Source organism: Corythoichthys intestinalis, chromosome 1 (genome assembly GCF_030265065.1).
Source record: "Corythoichthys intestinalis isolate RoL2023-P3 chromosome 1, ASM3026506v1, whole genome shotgun sequence".
NCBI classification, from domain to species: domain Eukaryota; kingdom Metazoa; phylum Chordata; class Actinopteri; order Syngnathiformes; family Syngnathidae; genus Corythoichthys; species Corythoichthys intestinalis.
Window position 1 is genome coordinate 56,752,373 of NC_080395.1, and position 20,268 is coordinate 56,772,640.

The following is a 20,268-nucleotide window of genomic DNA, read 5'->3' on the forward strand; positions in this document are numbered from 1 at the left end:
TGTTCGGACAGAATATTAATTAAAAATGAATGAAAACTAAATACTATTGAATATTTCATTATTATCATTTTAAAAATGTAAGAAATGGGTAAAAATAGATTATGACCGGATTTTTATGACACTGTCAGTCAAAATGACAGACAACGAAAAAGTCTAGCGCAACCTCTGATTGCCTACATAGATAAAGTCACAATCTTTTTATTACTCATCAATGGTCATAAGTAAAACACATGGATGAAGGACTCACTGTTAGCACAGTTGCTGTGGTCCACTTTCTTGAAACCAGTTGGACAAGCACAGGTGTATGTTTTATTGCCAGGAAGACAAAGGTGGCTACAACCTCCGTTGTTGGCACCACAGCGGTTCTTGCCTCCTACAGTCAATTCAATGTAGTAAAAAAACAGAACATTTAGAAGCATGTTTCATACAAAATCAAATCTTTACAACAATTGTATGTATATGGCAGAAAACACAGACAGGTCTGAAAAAGCAGTTTCTGCTCTTACACCCCTCTTTAAAATAAACTGCTGTATTTTAAGTCAAAAGAACTGTTGTGTTTGATAGAACAATATGTCTATATGCTGCCATAGCAAATTCATGGTGCATTAAGCCCCCGAACTATTTCTAATTTGTCCATTTTACCCTGGAAACCCCCTGTTTACAGACCGCTTTTGTTTCAACCCAGCCATAAAAAGAAGCTCAGTATATTTATTATTCAAAATGTCTGTCATTTTTAGCTTAGAATCATTAATTGATGTCTAATTCTAATATTTAGTTAAAAAAAAAAAAGACTAAGATATTATACACGCTCATATTTTAAACTTTTAAACAAATTACATCAAAATGAAAAAAAATGGTGCCTGTAAAAAGGTCACATATATCTACCTCATAACTATCGCTTAATTGTATTTGTTGTTGTTGCATTTTCTCCAATATTTTCGATGATAAATAATCGATCCAAAGAAAAAAAAGATGGAGAAAAAAAACATTTAAAAGGGTAAATATATGAAAAAGAAAATCTCAACCACTCCTCGATGTCTGCGATCTCTGCATCGTGACCTTTGTTATATGGCTATGTTTCACCCATAAAATCCCCCCAAAAAACACCGTGGCCATTCACAGCTGTGTCTTCACACTCGGTGATACATGCTACATGGAGTTTTCGGATCCAAAAGAGGTAAGTGCGCGATAATATCTCGTTAAAATTGTGGTGTCTTTAATTATGCTCTCTCAAGCTGTCACCTCCAGTTAGGGTATTGTTGTTTATTTATTTATTTATTTATTATTATTTTTTTAAATGCTCTCCTGTTCAAATCCCCCCCCAGAAAATTGAGATTTTAAGCTTTCAAATGATGTCTCACACATGCATATAGGACAATTTTGGCCAAATTGGGGGTCTCAGAGCAGAACTGAAGTCACCTGTGTCTTTTCCGCCATATAACACTAATATTACTCTTTATCAAAGAAAAGGCAGTGATGAGATACAGTGAAAAACAAAAACAAAAAGAAGTACCTGAGTTGAGTTGACTTAACTATAATTAAAGAAACTTAAATCTAGCCAAAAACCCTCAAGAGATGTGTTCTGACCTTCAGGTTGCCTCTGGGGATGCAAAGTGTGGATATCCATGGGGAAGTGCAATTTGTTACGGATAATCTCTTGGTTCTTGCCAGTAAATTTATTGGCACTGTTGATGCTCTTGGTGTGCCAATCAGTCCAATAGAGGCTGTCCTCAAACACAGTGATGGCAAATGGGTGAGGCAGGCCTAAGGAGGAAAAGATATAGAATATTCACAATAGAAGAGACCCTAACGATAATGTGCAACTCGAGTAGCAGCTACTTAATACAGCACAAATACCCTTCCAGTAATGTATGTTTTCTAATTTTTTTTTTCTTTTTTGCACGTTAAAAGAGAACTGTTGAGAGCAACAGGAAAGAGAGACATGAAGGACTTCTGGTCCAGACAGCATCAACGAATTAAAACCTAGACTTTTATAGTTAGCTTATTCTGGTGTTTTGGCATTTAAGGGTACTACATTTTTTTCCTGGACATGAAAAGCTTTGCAACCCGGTCAGGTGCAGGTGTGTGCCTTGTTAAACTTTTTCTTTTTTTTGGAGGGGGGGGTCCTTATCTTAACATGAGGGTAGCAAATAATATACCCGCTTCCCTCTACTGAATCACAGAAAGCTATACAGGAAACTAGTTTTGTCATGGTCACCTTCTTCCATGTCATCAACACACACTTCTCGCCCCCTTTATTCTTGTTCTTTCCGAGACAGATGGACGAGCAGCTGCAATCCGACAGCGCATCAAGCGCCGCACCAAGCCTTCGCAGTAATGTCCCCTTTAACCTACATGTGGCACCTCTCACTGCTCTCACACCAGGACTGAATCTGTCACACTCTCCAATGATCACTGGTATAAGCAATGCAGCATTGCTTCCAGATGGACATAAATCTGCTTCGATCACAGCGTAAGGGATTACTAGCTGACTTTTGTGTGTGGTCTTGAGGTTCTTTTTCCTTACCTACATTCATTGTTGTACTTGAATGCAGCTAATGGTGCTAAATGATTGATAGCATAAAATATTTTATTTGTAGGGCAAAGCACATTACTAATATAAATGTGCTTTTTCATAAAAATTGAACCTTAAGCTATTTAATGTAGCGTTAATCAAGAGAGCATGGTTAGCACATCTGCCTCACATTTTAAGGGGGGGGGGGGGGGGGGGCTACAATGGGTTGGATCCGGTTTCCGATCTTCCCTTGTGGAGTATGTTCTCCATGTGCTTGTGTGGGTTTTCTCTGGGTACTTTGACTTCCTCAAACATCCCCCAAAAACATGCATCGGTCAGTAAGAATAGTTGTTTGTCTCAATATGCCCTGTGATTGGTTGGTGACCAGTCCAGGGTGTACCTCTGGCCCAAAGTCAAAAGACTGCTGGAGTATGCCATGCATTAACAGACAAAATACATTGCTAAATTATTACTTTACCTCTCTGACAGTATCAATCATTCTACAACGATGGCACTCATGGAATTAACAGAGAAAATCATTACAGCAATGATGACAAAATTACTTTGTAAGTAAGTAGAAGGGAAACAGAAATTTAATTTTTTTATGAATCATGACTGATTAATTTCGTACCTGAAAGTGACTAGTACAGTAGGTAAGACCAAAGGAAAGATAGAGAATGCCGTAGCATTAAAAACAAGGCAAAATAAACAATATCTATTGTTTATCTTACTCGTGGGATCAGCATGCAAAACTCATATACGACTCAAGGCATTAAATAATGAGGAAAAACAAAAAAACTTTTCTAACTTTTTGATATATTTAAAAATATACTGTAGAGACGATAGCGAAATTTGGGAGTGAAATATTTTTGTCTTTGTTCACTGTAGAAAGGGGCCAAAAAACACAAGATCTGCTGGTTATTTCCTCTTCTCCTTTTCGTTTGTTTGAATTTGATATTTTTTTACATAAGCGTATGCATTAATTTAAAAAAATCAGATATGTAACAAAATAATTTAGTTGAATTAAGGAGAATCAAAAGTTAGAATTAAAATTTAAGGGGAAACATTTTAATAATGTACGCAGTTGGATTGAGCAGATTTTACCCAGGGTTTTATTGGCAAGTTAACATATGAGTGAAAGCATAAGGCTAAAGTAATCATGAGACATGTTTAAGACTAGTAGATATAGAGTATACAGTACTTTCAAATATATAAATATTTTTGAAACAAAACGTCATATATTCCACAAGGGTGTGCTGTTCTGTTGCTCTTGACTACTTCTCTTTGGACAGATCTTCACATGCAAGAGAAGCTTCAATGATAACAATGATAAAGAGGCATATTTCAAGTGTAGAGTATCTCCAGGCACATGTACTCCAAGATCAAGTAGACACTCCCACCCCGCATAGCCCTCTACTTGTCCTTGCCCCCACCCTAAGGTCCACAGGTGTGTAGGCTGGTAAAGGATTAAACTGCCACACCCGCCCACTGTACAGCTTCAGGAACTTGGCCCACATCCAGCTCAAACACTCACACAACACAACTATAGGTGTAGGGGGATACTCATTAACATTCTTTGGCACAGCAGCCTGGGCAGTAGACATGAGCAGACACACACGCACGTCCCATTTGTCCTGTGTGTTGTCTGAGCAAACAGAGGCTCTGGAGAACGGACAGGGCCAATTACAGCCTTTTATCCAGAGAGCACACATCATTAAGGAGTGCTCACACGGACAATGGCGCGTGCACACACACACAAACCCCCTCATGCACATTTAAACAAGCTTGATTGTCGCTCATGTGCTTTACAGTTGCGGAATGCTCTCTACTAAAAATAAAACAGTTTAAATTAGAATTGCATCATCTGTCAAAAGACAAAATTAATTATAATATTTCAAATGATTATTGGATCATAACCAATATCCGTGTTTGTCATTGTTGACATACACACAAATACAGTATTCAAGTGTCTTTGCTCCCATTTAACTTTCGTCTATACTAAACTAGCACAGAAAAACATCTCGCATGACTAGGGATGGGAATCGAAATCCGATTCCAATTCGGAACCGGTTCCAAGTGTTTCGAGGCCTCGACATCACAACGAAAAAACCTTAACGATCCCTTTAATGATTCCTAAAGACGCGTATTGCGTGTCTTGTTGTCCAGACGCATCAAACTAGCATGGCGCCAAGAACCACTCGCTCCAAAGTTTGACTACACTTCACCAGGAAAGAGTGTGAAAATGAAAGGTTACGACGGGTAAGCACGAGCATTGCAGCCATAAACATAACAATGACAGCACGTAGGTTCAAACGCTCGAAAGTGTGTCTTCACTTCACGTAGAAAAATTACAACAAAGCGACTTGCAGTCATTGCAAGGTGGAGATAACTGCATCGGGAGGGAATACGACTGCGCTGTCCTCACAGAGAGGCTAAGGCTCAGTTCTGGCTATACAGCTAGCTAAACTCCCAAATGACGATGTAGAAGACGTTGGTATAATTTGCTGACTGTATTCAACCATCACTTGAAGAGTGAAACTAAGAATAGAAATGAAACAAATCAATTTCGTCCCCAATAACAAACAGGTTTGCATCAACGTAAATCAGCGATGATTAGCTGCTAATAACAGTATGGTTAGCATTCGTTCGCTAGCATTAGCACATCGTTCAAACCACTACACAACTGGATTTAAGTGTCCGATCGCGAGTGGAAACACAACAACAACAACAACACAAAAGATGATACATACAGGGGTTGCCTCTGTAGATATTAACATTAACAAAGAACGTAGGCTCGTACAAGTGTTTCCCTCTCTCACTTCGCTCGCTCACTCGCTTGGATGCGGCATTTCTTCGGGTGCCCAAACTGCGGCCCGCGGCCCAAATACGGCCCGCCTCCACATTTGGTCCGGCCATTTTGAATTTTTTTTTTTCTCAATCGTGTTATTTATTTCCTGGCCTTTTTCCTTGAAGAATTCAGAGAGGGTTATTTAGTTATTATCTATTTAATTAATAGTGTTTTTATTATTAATTATTATTATTATATTATTATTTTTATTTTATTTACTTTCATTCCGTGAAGAATCCAGAAAGGGTTATTTGATTGTGGCTTTCTGAAAAACAATAATTTTTTTACATTTATGCACTTCTGCAATCGTCACACTTTTTCTGTTACAAACTGACCCCGGCCCCTCATCAGAGAAGGGAAAAGTTAGGTGGCCCTCACAGGAAAAAGTTTGGGGACCCCTGCTTTAACACATATTGCCAAAGGCAGAACAACAACCTATCTGCCAATATAGACCAATATTTTTTATTTCTATTAGATAAATGTTTCAGTAAAATGTTACACATTCTTGTGTATTTGCCACTTATTGCCACAGTTAACATTGAGGCTTTGGGCCTCTTTTGATCTCGTTGTGAGTTTGTAAGGTTGTGAGTTCTGATTAAACAAACTCGATGCCAATCAAAACGTTTGTTCTTCTTTTTCCTCAAATTAGAATCGATAAGGGAATCGATAAAGAATCGAATCTTTAAGCAATATCGATAATGGAATCGGAATCGTAAAAATCCTATCAATTCCCATCCCTACGCATGACCCTGCTTTTATTGCAGAGCATTATACTGTTACAGGATTAAATTATCAAAAACTGAAAAACTGAACGTATAAAAGAGACAAGGGATCAATATTCTGCCCACTACCGCAGCTGTTCAAAGACTCCTAATTTAATAGCTACCAAAAAACTGTTGGTAGCAAGCTTGTGCTGCCATGAGTTTTCATGTCAGTAAGAAACATTCATATTGTTTTAATGGAAATTTTGACTGATTACATGGTCTAGTGTTGTACGATTAAATGTGTGTGTGTTTGTGAGAGGGAGTGCGCAAAAGTGAGGCTTGTATAAGAGTCCAAATAAAAGGATAAATATTCTGATCTTTTAAAGCAAAGCGATTTAAAGTAAAATTGAACATGAAAATGGAAAAGCCCAGGTGTGCTCATCAAAGTTTATTTTATCATTCCACTGGTCACCATATGGAAACAATATTTCTTCTAAAAGAGATGTTTACCTTGGTTGATGACAGCTTTACGATTCCGTCCATCCAGGTCGGCTCTTTCGATGACATGGTGTTTAGCGTCCACCCAGTACATGCGGTGCCCAGCATAGTCAATTGTCAGCCCGTTGGGCCAGAACAAGTGAGTGTCTGCAATGACCCGTCGGTTCGAGCCATCCATGTTGGCATACTCTATGCGAGGCGTGTTGCCCCAGTCAGTCCAGTAGATCTTACTGAGGAGAAATTTGAGGTTACCAGTATTAGATGGTTCGTTTAAACCTCTGGGACTGAAGATGAGCAAAAATATCTATCTCTGTGCCACTATAGAAAAAAAAATGAAATACGTGCTCAGGATTGACCCAACTGATTACTTCCAGATGTCCATAAAATACTACCTAACAACTGACTTGAGTCTTCAAGCTTGATATTTTTCTATGGCTTCATCTGGCCTGCTTTCCTATTTATTTATTTTATCTTAACTAAATACATATGTTTATACTGGAGTGCCACGTCAAATTTCATTTTTCACAATGTTCATTTTGTTGCCGTTGTACAATGACAATAAAGACCTATTCTATTCTATTCTATTCTATTCTATTCTATTCTATTCTATTCTATTCTATTCTATTCTATTCTATTCTATCTTGCCACTGTGACACAGCCAGAGTCTCAGCCCATGGTTCTTGTCTCAAATCTCTGCACCACACAGACTCTTGGCTGCGGGCAATGCAGTGTTACCAAACTCTAATCCCTACTCTGGAACTACACTACAACTGGGACGCATCCAGAGAGGATAGTGTGAACATTTGAAACCATCTGCTGTGCATCAGTTCGCATCTAAATGTTTGAGCTCCTACCCCTCTATAGGATGCAGCGCAATGGCCCGGGGCTTCTCCATGTTCTGCCACAGTAGCACCTTGCGATGAGTCCCATCCAGATTAGCCACTTCAATCCGTGATGTTCCAGAATCTGTCCAGTACAATTTGTTATGGATCCAATCAATGGCCAGCCCACCTAAGTGAGGGGAAAAATGGTCTGTTTGAATGAATGAGAAAATTACATTTTAAGGAGATAACAGAGATAAGTGCAGTTAGTTTTTCAAGAAAGAACCAAAAAAAGAGCAGAACCATAGCCAAACCGTAGGCTTTTATCAAGTGGAAAAAAGAGAGGACGTTAGAAACACACTCAGGGAAGAAAAAAAGAACATCTTTGATTAATATAATGCTATTCCCACCTGGGCTCTCCAAGCCAGTTGAAACGACCTCTTCCACATTAGATCCATTGAGGTTGGCTTTCATAATGCGGTCCAGTGTCACGTCTGACCAGAAAACCAGCTCTTGGCTGTGATGGAAGTCGAGAGCGATGGCATTCTCAAGGTTGTTTAGCAGCAACGTGTACTCAGAGCGGTGCGGCAGAACTTGACGGATATCGATTCGATTGGCAAACAACAGCACCGGCTCTGGACCTGTCAAAATCAAAGACCGAAAACTCAGAACAAAAAGATGGATGGTAATGGAAATAATTTGGGAAGGGAAAAAAAGAGTTAAGATTCACTGAGTATTTTTTTCATGTTTTTCATTCCTTCAGGATTTGGGTTAAACTTGCTTCTGCAACAGACTGATGGGCTGATGTAGCAGCACTCAACCCTCACAACATCTAAATGTAATCCAGACCCTCAGTGTATGTCCAAGGCCTTAGAGCCAGCCAATGGATACAGTTACTGCTGAGGAAAATATAAACAATATGCAACCACTTAAAAAAATGTGGTCAAAGCTTTTCTGCCTGCCTGATCTGCAGTATCATTTAAAAGTTGAAACACAGTACAGTGGATCTTTACCCAGTGCCTTGCAGCTGCGCTTATCTGGCCGCAGTTCATAGCCTTGAACACACCAGCACTGGAAGCCGCCCTCTACGTTGGTGCAGCCCTGACTGCAGTAGCCCTCTTCAGCACACTCGTTCACATCTGGAACACAGCAAAAAAGGTGAATGAAAAAGGGGGATGAGACAGTGAGACATCATAATAAAACTTCTGAAGGGTTCAGAAACCATTTTTTAGCTCATGCTCAAGAATGCATAGTAGGTGTGAAAAAAAGGATTTTCATTTGAAGTGACTTATAATGTGTCATTTCATCATGATTAAGTCACATAGTCACCAGCCACAACTTTAGGTAGCTACTCGGGTAACATCATTAGTTCATAACTTTTATGGACACAAAATCTAGGCACAAGCAAGGCATTAAGGGGCTGCAGTTTGCTGGCCTCAGTGCTGCATCTCTGGTTTTTGCATATGATTTGGTTCTGTGAGCTTCAACTCTTATGCCCCTTTCCCACTGAAACTAGTGGGTCAACGCCCGTTTTTTCCAAGCCGATGCAACCCACTAGCAATTGGCATTTGGCACCTTTCCCACTGACAAAAAAAAAGCTTTGTCTTTTTTTTTTTTTTTTCACCCATCTAACCCCCCACCCCTCCTCAGCCGTGCGTAAGGTTACGTGACGTCACCACGCTAAGATGTGCGTCGACATGTGGGACCGAATTCATTCAGTTCCAGGAAGTAAACAATGCAGAGCAACATGGAAGCCTCCTTTCCGTTTGTGCTCTCTGTTTTCATGCTTTTTACTGCCCTCAAAATGGTCGAAATGCAGCAAAGGATCAACACTCTGCTTGTGCTGAGGCACAGTAGGCGACGTGAATTTTGGTTTGGTGCGCTACTGGCTCATTCTTCTTCTACTAGCTTAGTTGTGAGCATCGACGTAACTACGGTTGTGGGGCGTTTAAAATGGGAGGCGACTGGCACGTTGTTATGACGCATCACGTAAGAGCCTACGTCACCACGTAGATTAGGGTTGTGTTTGTTGACCTGGGGTTTTGTGTTTCACACTGCATGACGATCAGAGCCGAGGTGATTTTAACGCGGGTCACTTGGCGGGTTGATTGACACGGGTCGAGGTGGGTCGCTGCACCTTTCCCACTGCCGCCTAAAGCCGATTGTTAGTGGGTTGACATGGGTTTTTTGGCCAGTAGGAAAGGGGTAATAGTGGAGCAGTTTGCAGCTGAGTGTTTAGCGGTTGGGATGAAAATCAGCACCTCCTGATACCATGGTTCTCAACAGGAAACGTTTAAACAAAAATAAATAAATAAATAAATAAAAACTTTGGTGCTCTTCAGTTATTTGTAGTACTCTATTTCCATATTGTTTCCAAACATGTTTTCTCTTTTTTTGAAACACTCTGACTGTGCCTACTATCATTTTGAGGTAGTCATAAGTTATATTTATCATGCTGTTCAACACTTTATCTCTCAGGTTTCAGGAATGTGTAATGATACACAACATAATTAAACAACTGACCAATCGCTGGTGTGCCAAAGCTGTCACATGTAGAAACCCACGCACGGAAACACATACAGTACATAGAGACACACACATGCACGGAAATACCTTGGCATGATCTGCCATCATCCATCAGTCGGTATCCAGTGTGACAGGTGCACTGGACCAGACCTCGAAGCATCTGACACTTCTGGGAACAACCACCGTTATTCTGGTTACAGTTGCCATCGCTTGGGCGTGGCCCTAGATGGAAACATTACAGGAGCACAAACATTTCAGAATCACCCATTATGCTAAGTGTCCCAGCATTTGGCTTTATTATGAGTCTGTTCATTTTTATATCCGCAGTTGTTAAAGAAGGTACTTTTTATTTGATAATCCTGCCGTTGACACTGTACAATTGTTAAAGGTATTAGCTTGGATAAGATTCTGTATAAAAACTTTTTTGTTTTGTTTTTTGTTTGGCCAACTTTCAAAATTGTCCAATATGCCTGTGTGATACATCATTGGAACGCTTAAAACCTCAGTTTTCTGGGGGAAGAAACATTTTGAACAGGAGGGCATTTAAAAAAAAAAAAAAACATTTTTTAAACAGCAAAACCCCATCCGGAGGTGAGAGCACGCGAGAGCAGAATTAAAGATGCCATGACTTTAACGACATATTATCACATACTTGCCTTCTTTCGATCCAAAACCTTCATGTAGCATGTATCATGGAGTGTCAAAACACAGATGTGAATGACCACAGCTGGATTTTGGGGGGATTTTATAGGTGAAACATGGTAATATAACAAGGGTCGCGATGCAGAAATCACAGACATCAACGAGTGGTCAAGATTTTCTTTTTCATGTATCCCTTTTAAATGTTTTTTTTTATCCCCCCCCCCCCCCAATTTTTCTTTGTTTGGTTTGATTATTTATCATCTAACATATCGGAGAAAATACGAAAGTAGCAAAAAAAAAAATAAATAAAATAACACAATTAAGCGATAGTTATGAGGTAGATATCCGTGACTTTTTTACAGACGTCATTTTTTTCATTGTGACATAATTTGTTTATATGTGAGTGAATAATTTTGTAAAGTCGTTTTTTTTTTTTTTTTTTTTTAAACGAAATATGAGACATCAATTAATGATTCTAAGCTATAAACGACAGACATTTTGAATATTAAATATAATTAATTACCTTAGTTTTATGGCTGGGTTAGAACAAAAGCGGTTGCGCGACGTCTGTAAAAGGGGGTTTTGAGGGTAAAACGGACAAATTAAAAATAGTTTGGGGGGCTTAATGCGCCATGAATCTGCTATGGCAGCATTTTTGTTCTATCAACCACAACAGCCGTTTTGGCTTAAAATACAGCAGTTTCTTTTAGAGAGGAGTGCAAGAGCAGAAACTGCTTTTTCAGTCTTGTCTGTGTTTTCCGCCATATACATATTCAACAAAAACGATACATGGAAAGGAGAATGTTGTGTATTTCGTACTACTTATGTAGCTGTAGGTTAGTCTATCTTGCCATACTTTGATTTGGTGTGGCTATCTGTTGCTCTCAGTCTGCTGCTCTGCAGCTGTGCTCCCACTCAGTCATGTAATTTATAATCATTTCATACATGGATTTTACCCATGAAAATGACATAAAGAAAATGAAAAGGCAGTGTCAATATGCTACATGTTCAGCTTTCAGCTGTACCAGGACCACTTCGCCCGTCCAAAGGCGATATCTGAACCAAAATGGAAAAAAAAAAATGGAAAAAAAGAGAAACACAACACCAGAGGAGGTGTAGTAACTTTAAACAGCTTGCGACCGTTTTCATTTTGCTTCTTTATACCAGTGTTCCTGTCTATCATCAATTATGTGCTGTCCTAATAGCAAATGTCAATTTGCTTGGATGTGGCCCGGAGAAACAGCAAAGATTTGGCCCACTTACGTAAATGAATGACAGCTCACATCTGGCCCATGAATATGAAAGCTGTGTTAAATCGAGAAGCTAGCATAAATCACATAAAACATGCAATAGCGTACTGCACGAATGCTATTTTTAGACCCTGACCTCACCATCATAACGCGGAAGTGGGACATTATGGACACGCCCTCGCATACAATCCATGCTATTTCTGCTTTTTTGCTCCGGTAATATTAAAAAAAAAAAAAAAAGAACATGCCAATCAAACACTGCTGTTATGGAACTTGTAGAAACAACTCTAGACATTACGACATATGAAGGATGTTTTCTTCATACGTTTCCCGAAACCAAAAACTCGGGAGGAAAAAATGTGAAGAACGGATCAACTTGCGCGGACGTCCAAAAGACCAGTTTAACGCCATCAAGGTGATGCCATTCAAATTTCATATGCAGTAAACATTTTGTTGGGGGGCATGGCCCTTCAGAGGATGAAGAGGTAAGCCATTTTGATATTTTTACTTATTTTTTTAGCGTGGCGTTTTGCCATGCTGCTTCTGTCAGACAATGAATGACCTAAAAAAATATTAAAATGGTATCTGACTGCCACTGTTACCCTTATTGTTGTAAAAAAAATTTAGTAAGGGGGAAGTGTAGATAAATTATAGAAATAAGATTTGTTATTCATGAAAAAATTAAAAGTGTTTGTTGGTTGTCACTGAGTAGCATTTGCGATCGCTACACAAAAATAGCAATGTAAATTGCCCCCAAGAATGGTCAGAGACGAAAGACAACCAGAGGATATAATATATAAGAAAGACAGGGCATGTGGTGGTAAAGTATATATTGTTGAAACAGGAGAATGTCATTGTCAGTGACGTAATCCAATGCACACAAGGAAAAGGTGTCGATAAAAAAGCTAACTCTGGATCAAGTCGGCTCTTTTTCACGTGTTTTTCAGCCCTCGACACTCAAGCCATCTCATTTTCTGAACATTTGTACAGTGGGTTAAAGAAGTATTTAGTCAACCACTAATTGTGCAAGTTCTCCCACTTGAAAATATTAGAGAGGCCTGTAATTGTCAACATGGGTGAACCTCAACCATGAGAGAAAGAATGTGGAAAAAAAAACAGAAAATCACATTGTTTGATTTTTAAAGAATTTATTTGCAAATCATGGTGGAAAATAAGTATTTGGTCAATACCAAAAGTTCATCTCAATTAGGCCTGTCGCGATAACAAATTTTAGTGTGCGATAATTTATTTAATAAATTATTGCGATATGCGATATTATTGCAACCCCCCAATTTAAAAAATAAATAAATAAAATTGAATTTACAATAACACTGTGAGAATACAGTATATATTAATAGATCATGTACACCCATTTAAACGCAATAAATGTTTACTCTTAAATTAAAAAATACTTTTTAGGAAATCACAACTAAAAACAATAGACCATGCCTCTTTTAAGTAAAAGACAACAATATTAATACTGCACAGAAAGACAGAAGAAATAAAATGTGTTTTTTAACAAAAATAAAATTCCACTTAATAATTTAAGCATCTAGGCAAATGAAAACGTTTCCCCTCATAGCTTCTGCTATGGCGTTCCATGTGTAATACAGTGGTACCTCTAAATACGGAGTTAATTCGTTCCAGGAGCTTGTTTGTAAGTCGAAATGGTCGAATGTCGAGCAGGATTTTCCCCTAAGAATACATTATAATTCCAATAATTCGTTCCACAGCCCAAAAACCCACACTACATTCATTCATATTCATTTTTATTTACCGTGCGATGAATGGAATTATCGCATATTGCGACAGGCTTAATCTCAATACTTTGTTATGTACCGTTTGTTGGTAATAACGGAGGCCAAACAATTTCTGTAACTCTTCAAAAGCTTTTCACACACTGTTGCTGGTATTTTGGCCCATTCCTCCATGCAGATCTCCTCTAGAGCAGTGATGTTTTGGGGCTGTCGTTGGGCAACACGGACTTTCAACTCCCTCCACAGATTTTCTATAGGGTTGAGATCTGGAGACTGGCTAGGCCACTCCAGGACCTTGAAATGCTTCTTACGAAGCCACTCTTTTGGTGCCCTGGCTGTGTGTTTCGGATCATTGTCATGCTGAAAGACCCAGCCATGTCTCATCTTCAATGCCCTTGCTGATGGAACGAGATTTTCACTCAAAATCTCTCGATACACGGCCCCATTCATTCTTTCCTTTACACAGATGAGTCGTCCTGGTCCCTCTGCAGAAAAAAAGCCCCAAAGCATGATGTTTCCACCCCCATGCTTCACAGTGGGTATGGTGTTCTTCGGATGCAATTCAGTATTCTTTCTCCTCCAAACACAAGAACCAGTGTTTCTACCAAAAAGTTCTATTTTGGTTTCATCTGACCATAACACATTCTCCCAGTCCTCTTTTGGATCAACCAAATGCTCTCTAGCGAACTGCAGACGGGCTTGGACATGTACTTTCTTCAGCAGGGGGACACGTCTGGCAGTGCAGGATTTGAGTCCCTGGCGGTGCATTGTGTTACTGTGGTCCCAGCTCTCTGTAGGTCATTCACTAGGTCCCCCCGGGTGGTTCTGGGATTTTTGCTCACCATTCTTGTTATCATTTTGACGCCACGGGGTGAGATCTTGCATGGAGCCCCAGATCGAGGGAGATTATCAGTGGTCTTGTATGTCTTCCATTTTCTAATAAGTGCTCCCACAGTTGATTTCTTTACACCAAGTGTTTTTACCTATTGCAGATTCAGTCTTCCCAGCCTGGTGCAGGTGTACAATTTTGTCTCTGGTGTCCTTTGACTGCTCTTTGGTCTTGGCCATAGTGGAGTTTGGAGTGTGACTGACTGAGGTTGTGGACAGGTGTCTTTTATACCGATAATGAGTTAAAATAGGTGCTATTAATACAGGTAACGAGTGGAGCCTCGTTAGACCTCGTTTAAAGAAGTTAGACCTCTTTGACAGCCAGAAATCTTGCTTGTTTGTAGGTGACTTATTTTCCACTGTAATTTGGAAATAAATTCTTTAAAAATCAAACAATGGAATTTTCTGTTTTTTTTTTTCCACATTCTGACTCTCATGGTTGAGGTTTACCCATGTTGACAATTACAGGCCTCTCTAATCTATCAAGTAGGAGAACTTGCACAATCGGTGGTTGACTAAATACTTATTTGCCCCACTGTACAAATGTTCAGAAAATGAGATGGCTTGAGTGTCGAGGGCTGAAAAACACGTGCTTTGCTCCACTGCATATTCTTCCACATCTTTACCAGTGAATATGGCACCAGGGACATCATTTTCGGACAGAATTGGTAGGTTTAGCTCAGTAAACATCTCATTTGTACACCATTTCCATTGATTTAGTATTAGGGACAAAAGGGAGATTGACCCACCTAGCAACAATTGCTAATGGCATGAATATTAATGAGCAAAAGTGACGTGTTGCTTGCTGTACGCCATTGGACAAACTCTTCAAAACCTCTACCATAGCATTAACCGGTGTTTTGCTCTCCACTTCTCACTGTTGAGGCCGGGTAGATGTGCTGATTACCTGTTTCAAGGTATACCATGGTATGAAAACATAAAGGTTTCAAAGCAGCCAAATTTTCCGTCATACCGTCTCTAAGGTATTAACTATTTTATATGTCCTAAAAATGCATGGAGAAATCTCTCCCTTGCAGCGGTAAGGCTCACCCCTCCCCCACCGGTTGTTGCTCAGTGTCAGTGAGTCAGCTGAGCTACACTATGGATCAAGGAGGTGAAACGCCTGAACTTTTTCCCACATCGAAGAAAACAAAATCACTGGTATGGGAATACTTTGGCTACAGAGAATTTACAGATGGCTGCGGTTTAAAGGAGGAGGGCCAGCTGACATTTACTGTAAATCCTGTTTGTGGAGGGTGGCTGCTGAGGAGGCAATACCTCCAATATGATTTCGCATTCATACAAAATTAAAGGTTAGTAAACACTGTCATGAACGTTTCCCACCAGCTATGATAGTTAACTCCAGCATGTTTAGTGCATCTAGCAGTGGTAAAACCAGGTGTTTTGTGTTGAGCTGTGGCTGTGGGTTTACGCTCACCTAGAAAACTGCATTTATTTTCATTTCATTTAGAATATTTAAATTATTTTTTTGCTAGTTTTTAAAATTCTTTTTAATTAAACATTATACTTATGTTCCAATTTGCTAATATCTTTTGAAAAATATATTTTTTAATCCAGATATCTCAATGTAACACATTATAGAGCTGTAATTGCAATACCGTGATACCGTGATATTTTGGCTAAAGGTTATCATACCGTCAGAATATCATACCAGCACATGGCTATTTCAGGGTGGCTCTATGAAAGGAATCATGATTTCATCTGCATTTCTTAAGTCATGTTATGGCTAAAAGATTACTGTTACTTTAACACTTAAATTCAAATTCTAAAATGTCAAACTTTGACACATTAGCATTATTGAAAGGTGTTGTTAAAAAGATGTATAAAAGAGAGAGCATCGTGTTCAGTACCAAAATAAAAGTAAAAAACAAAATATTCCCGTGAAAAGTCTCTACTCACGACATTCATGGTGTGGAAGTTCATCAGTTCCGTCTTCGCAGTCGTTAACCTCATTGCACACCTTCCTTTGACCAATACAGCGTCCATTACCACATTGGAACTGGTCAGGAGCACAAGCAGATGTCTCTGCGGGGACATCACCACACACCAGAATGTCATTTTGTGTTGAGATAGCAAGCCAATGATATGGTGACCCCCCCAAAAAATAGCAAATACAAATGAGGGGGTCATATTCTTGACATAGTGTCCTACTTAAGTAAAATGAATATAAACAATCAAATCCTCCACCATCTATCAACATGGTCATTTCTAATTCAATGTTCAGACATCTTTATTTTATTTGAACACATATTAAACGAGTGTTATATCCAGCAAATAGTGAGATTATAGACCAACTGTTTAAAAAGTTACATTTAGGCTCAACTGAAAATAAGATTTGACTTTGCTTAGAGAGCCACAGTTGTCATGACTACACCTTAAATTTGTGCTATATTTAGCTTCTGAAAAGATAGCATGCACAGTCTCACCAGTTTTTTCACAACCCTCTTCATCACTGCGGTCTGAACAGTCATCTTCGCCATCGCATCTCCATGACAACCGGACACAGCGTCCAGTTCCACACCGAAACTGGTCCGCTGTGCACATAGATGTGGCTGCAGAACAATTCAAATATATGGTGACCATCACAGGAATCTGCAGCAAATGTATGTCATTACATTAACAAAAGTGTTTACTCACTGCAATTCATCTCATCAGACTGATCATCACAGTCAAACTCGCCATCACACCTCCAGCCTGCATTGATGCACATTCCACTGCTGCACATGAACTCAACAGACCTGCATGGTTGGTGGGATGCTGCACACAAAAATTCACACATGTTGCCATTGAAATCAAAACACAATTGCATCACATTCCAGTCAGACATCATGCACGCAGTTTGAGGATTTTATGAAACTTTGACCTGATTTCTGAGGGGATCTCATCTCATAGAAAAAAAGATTGTAGCAGTTTGATGTTTGACATTTGATTAATGTAGTTTGGTACTGGTATTGATCCGCATTGCTAATAAAATCATAGTGGAAAAAAAAAAAAAAAAAAAATGGAGTTGTAGCTTACCGTATTTTTCGGACTATAAGTCAGTTTTTTTCATGGTTTGACTGGGGGTGCAATTTATACTCTGGAGCGACTTATGTGTGAAATTATTAACAAATTATTATATCATTTCACATGTTATTTTGGTGTTTTGGAGTGACACTGAAGGTTTGGTAAACTTGTTAGCATGTTCTTCATGCTATAGTTATCTGAATAACTCTTAATAGCTTTGTTACGTTAACATACCGGCCACATTCGCATTTCGTTGTTCATGCATCATGTAACATTATCATACTGTACTCTTATTCAGCATGGTTTTCTCTATTGTATTTTTATTTTAAATTGCCTTTCAAAAGGACATATCTGTTCTATGTGTTGGATTTTATCAAGTAAATTTCCCCCCAAAAAATGCGACTCATACTCCGGTGCGACTTGTATGTTTTTTTTCCCTCTTCATTAAATTGCGCATTTTTGGGCTGGTCAACTTATAGTCCAAAAAATACGGTACTCTTTTCACAATTTCATTTATCATTCTGAAAATGATTGGGGTGAAATATGTGAAACTCCCACACCAAACCCATTCAGCTATTAGTGGTTTATGGATCTTCTTTTGTGAACTGGGGCTCAGTCATCCTGGAAAAGGAGAGGGTACTTCTTAATCTGTTCTCATTGTATTCAAAATCGATTGTCGAGATGAAGGACAATGATTCAATGACTTTACAACTACTGGTGTTAATTTTCCAGATTACCTTATTTTTCAAACAATAAATCACAGTTTTTTTTCCATAGCTTGGATATTCTACGGAGCGACTTATATGTGACAATATGAAAAGAAACCACAACTAAAATGACATTTTGGTTCTGTATTGTTTATTTTACTAACACATCTATAATAAAGAACTTCTGAAAATAATTAGCAGTTTAATATAAAATTCAAAAAAATTATTTCAACGTAAATCACGTTTGTTGTTTAGGTCGCATTGTGTTCTGGGTAGTGACGCAAAAAGATGCCGCTTGCTGTAGCAGCTATTTGTCGCGATGAGCTTAACTGTTAAGTCTTTGCAGTTCGAGCCAATGCAAAACATAAATAATGAAAATTGACCAAGGCATAAGTGAAAATGTAGACAACATTCGGGAGGAATCTTTAGTTGGTCAATTTTGATGGTGTGTCTGTGGTCAATTTGACCAAAGCCAACGCAGATGGAGAAGTGCTCCATTTCTGTTGCTGTCAATGGTAGGCTACTTGTTATTAAGTGTACTATACATATATACTGTATATACATCATTTGGTTTAAGTCGTCATTTGTAACCACACACCAGTGAAAGCTTTCACAGACTCATTGGCTGAATTTGTTACGTAAGCATACCACACACCTATTCGTCTTTGGGTTGGAGTCCATTGCATTTTGTATACTTTATTATTCATGTTTTGGGATGTTTATGCTTCAGAGCGATTTATAATCCAAAAATACGGTATATACCATTACATTTACATGACCCTTCAACATCCAGCATATGAGGGTGGATGTGGAAAGGGATATTAAAGCATAAAAAAACACATGCTTTATGTGTGTTTCTCGAGCATCTTTTCCCCTGACAGCATGCGTCTGTTCCGTTGTAGAGTGGGCCAGAGATAAAGGAAACGACAAGGCTGGGAGAGAAGGCAAAAGAAGGAGATAGACACGATCACTGTTTCAAACTTGCTGCTGCAAGCTTATCAGCTGGCTCAGGGAAGACAGAAATGATCAAAACAGCCACCTGGTTTACTCAAAGAGGGACAATTATAGGCAAGAAGAAAGTCGGCGGGATACAGCTACTCTGATACACATACTGTACTTAAATATGTGATTCATTCATTTTAACCCCCCTCACAAAAAAAAAAAAAAAAAAAAAAAAAAAAAAAAAAAAAACAACAATCATCTTTCATGTAGTATGTCATGTGGCCTGAGAGCCGTATCACTGTGATTTTTTTGTGTTTTCTATTCCATGTATCAGTGTGAAGTGTATGTGAATACATGCGTGTGTGCGTTCACACGAGAAGTAGCAAGATAGCGAGAGAGACGTTTTTTCACCCCCTAACAAAGCACCCTTCATATGTCTGGAGATGCAATACCTTGGAATGCTGTGTGAGGACGTCTTACGCCTCAGTGGAATGCCTTGCGTGTGCATGTGTGTGTGTCCCAAACGCTTCACTTTGTTGACTTTTTCTCACTTCTGAGTGAAGTGTTTTAAAGTGATCCTTTACCTTAAATACATGTAGGCTCTAATAAACCACAACTGTTCTCTTGTACTAAAATATGTTGTTAGAAACACATAAAATGCTAAATCAATGGCAATATTTTATAATATTTACTACATATTTTGACCGTTAGTTGGCGCCATGGTTTGCGGGCTCGCAGTTATGACGTCAGTGGGATGTTTCCAAATGTGTAGAGTGTTCAACAATTGCTTATTGCTGCCTAAACTCGCGAAAAAAAAAGCCACGATGTGCTGCTTTTGGATGCAATTTCCAGTCAAATGGAAACAAGGGGAGTGAAGTGAGTGGTCAAGGTGGAATTATTATTTTTAGTGAATAAATGTGCATAAGTGGAAGCTTCTCCCCGTTTTTGGGCTCTGTATGCACATATCCCACCCACCACGCGTTACAACTGGCGCCCGAACATTATTCCTGGATCCTCAGTCAAGTAAGGGGTCCGTCTATTTTCTGGATCCAACGGTCCCACAGCGTCTGCAATATTGGTTTCGGATCTGTCTATTTTTTTTTTTTATTCGTCGGTCCCACAGCGGCTTTTCGGATCAGTCTA

General features: G+C 39.0%; 1 protein-coding gene across 3 annotated transcripts in view; it reads right to left on the reverse strand.

Annotated features, from left to right (window-relative positions):
* lrp4 (low density lipoprotein receptor-related protein 4) overlaps positions 1-20,268 on the reverse strand; it is a 160,566-nt gene that overhangs the window by 21,256 nt on the left and 119,042 nt on the right. For all 3 annotated transcript variants that reach the window (XM_057832435.1, XM_057832430.1, XM_057832440.1), the window contains exons 7-16: positions 17,108-17,227; positions 16,897-17,022; positions 16,370-16,495; positions 10,000-10,134; positions 8,400-8,525; positions 7,797-8,027; positions 7,420-7,576; positions 6,578-6,795; positions 1,588-1,764; positions 248-373 (exon numbers count right to left, since the gene is read on the reverse strand). In XM_057832435.1, the coding sequence (XP_057688418.1) occupies positions 248-373; positions 1,588-1,764; positions 6,578-6,795; positions 7,420-7,576; positions 7,797-8,027; positions 8,400-8,525; positions 10,000-10,134; positions 16,370-16,495; positions 16,897-17,022; positions 17,108-17,227 (1,542 nt within the window). The remainder of the gene's footprint in view (positions 1-247; positions 374-1,587; positions 1,765-6,577; positions 6,796-7,419; positions 7,577-7,796; positions 8,028-8,399; positions 8,526-9,999; positions 10,135-16,369; positions 16,496-16,896; positions 17,023-17,107; positions 17,228-20,268) is intronic.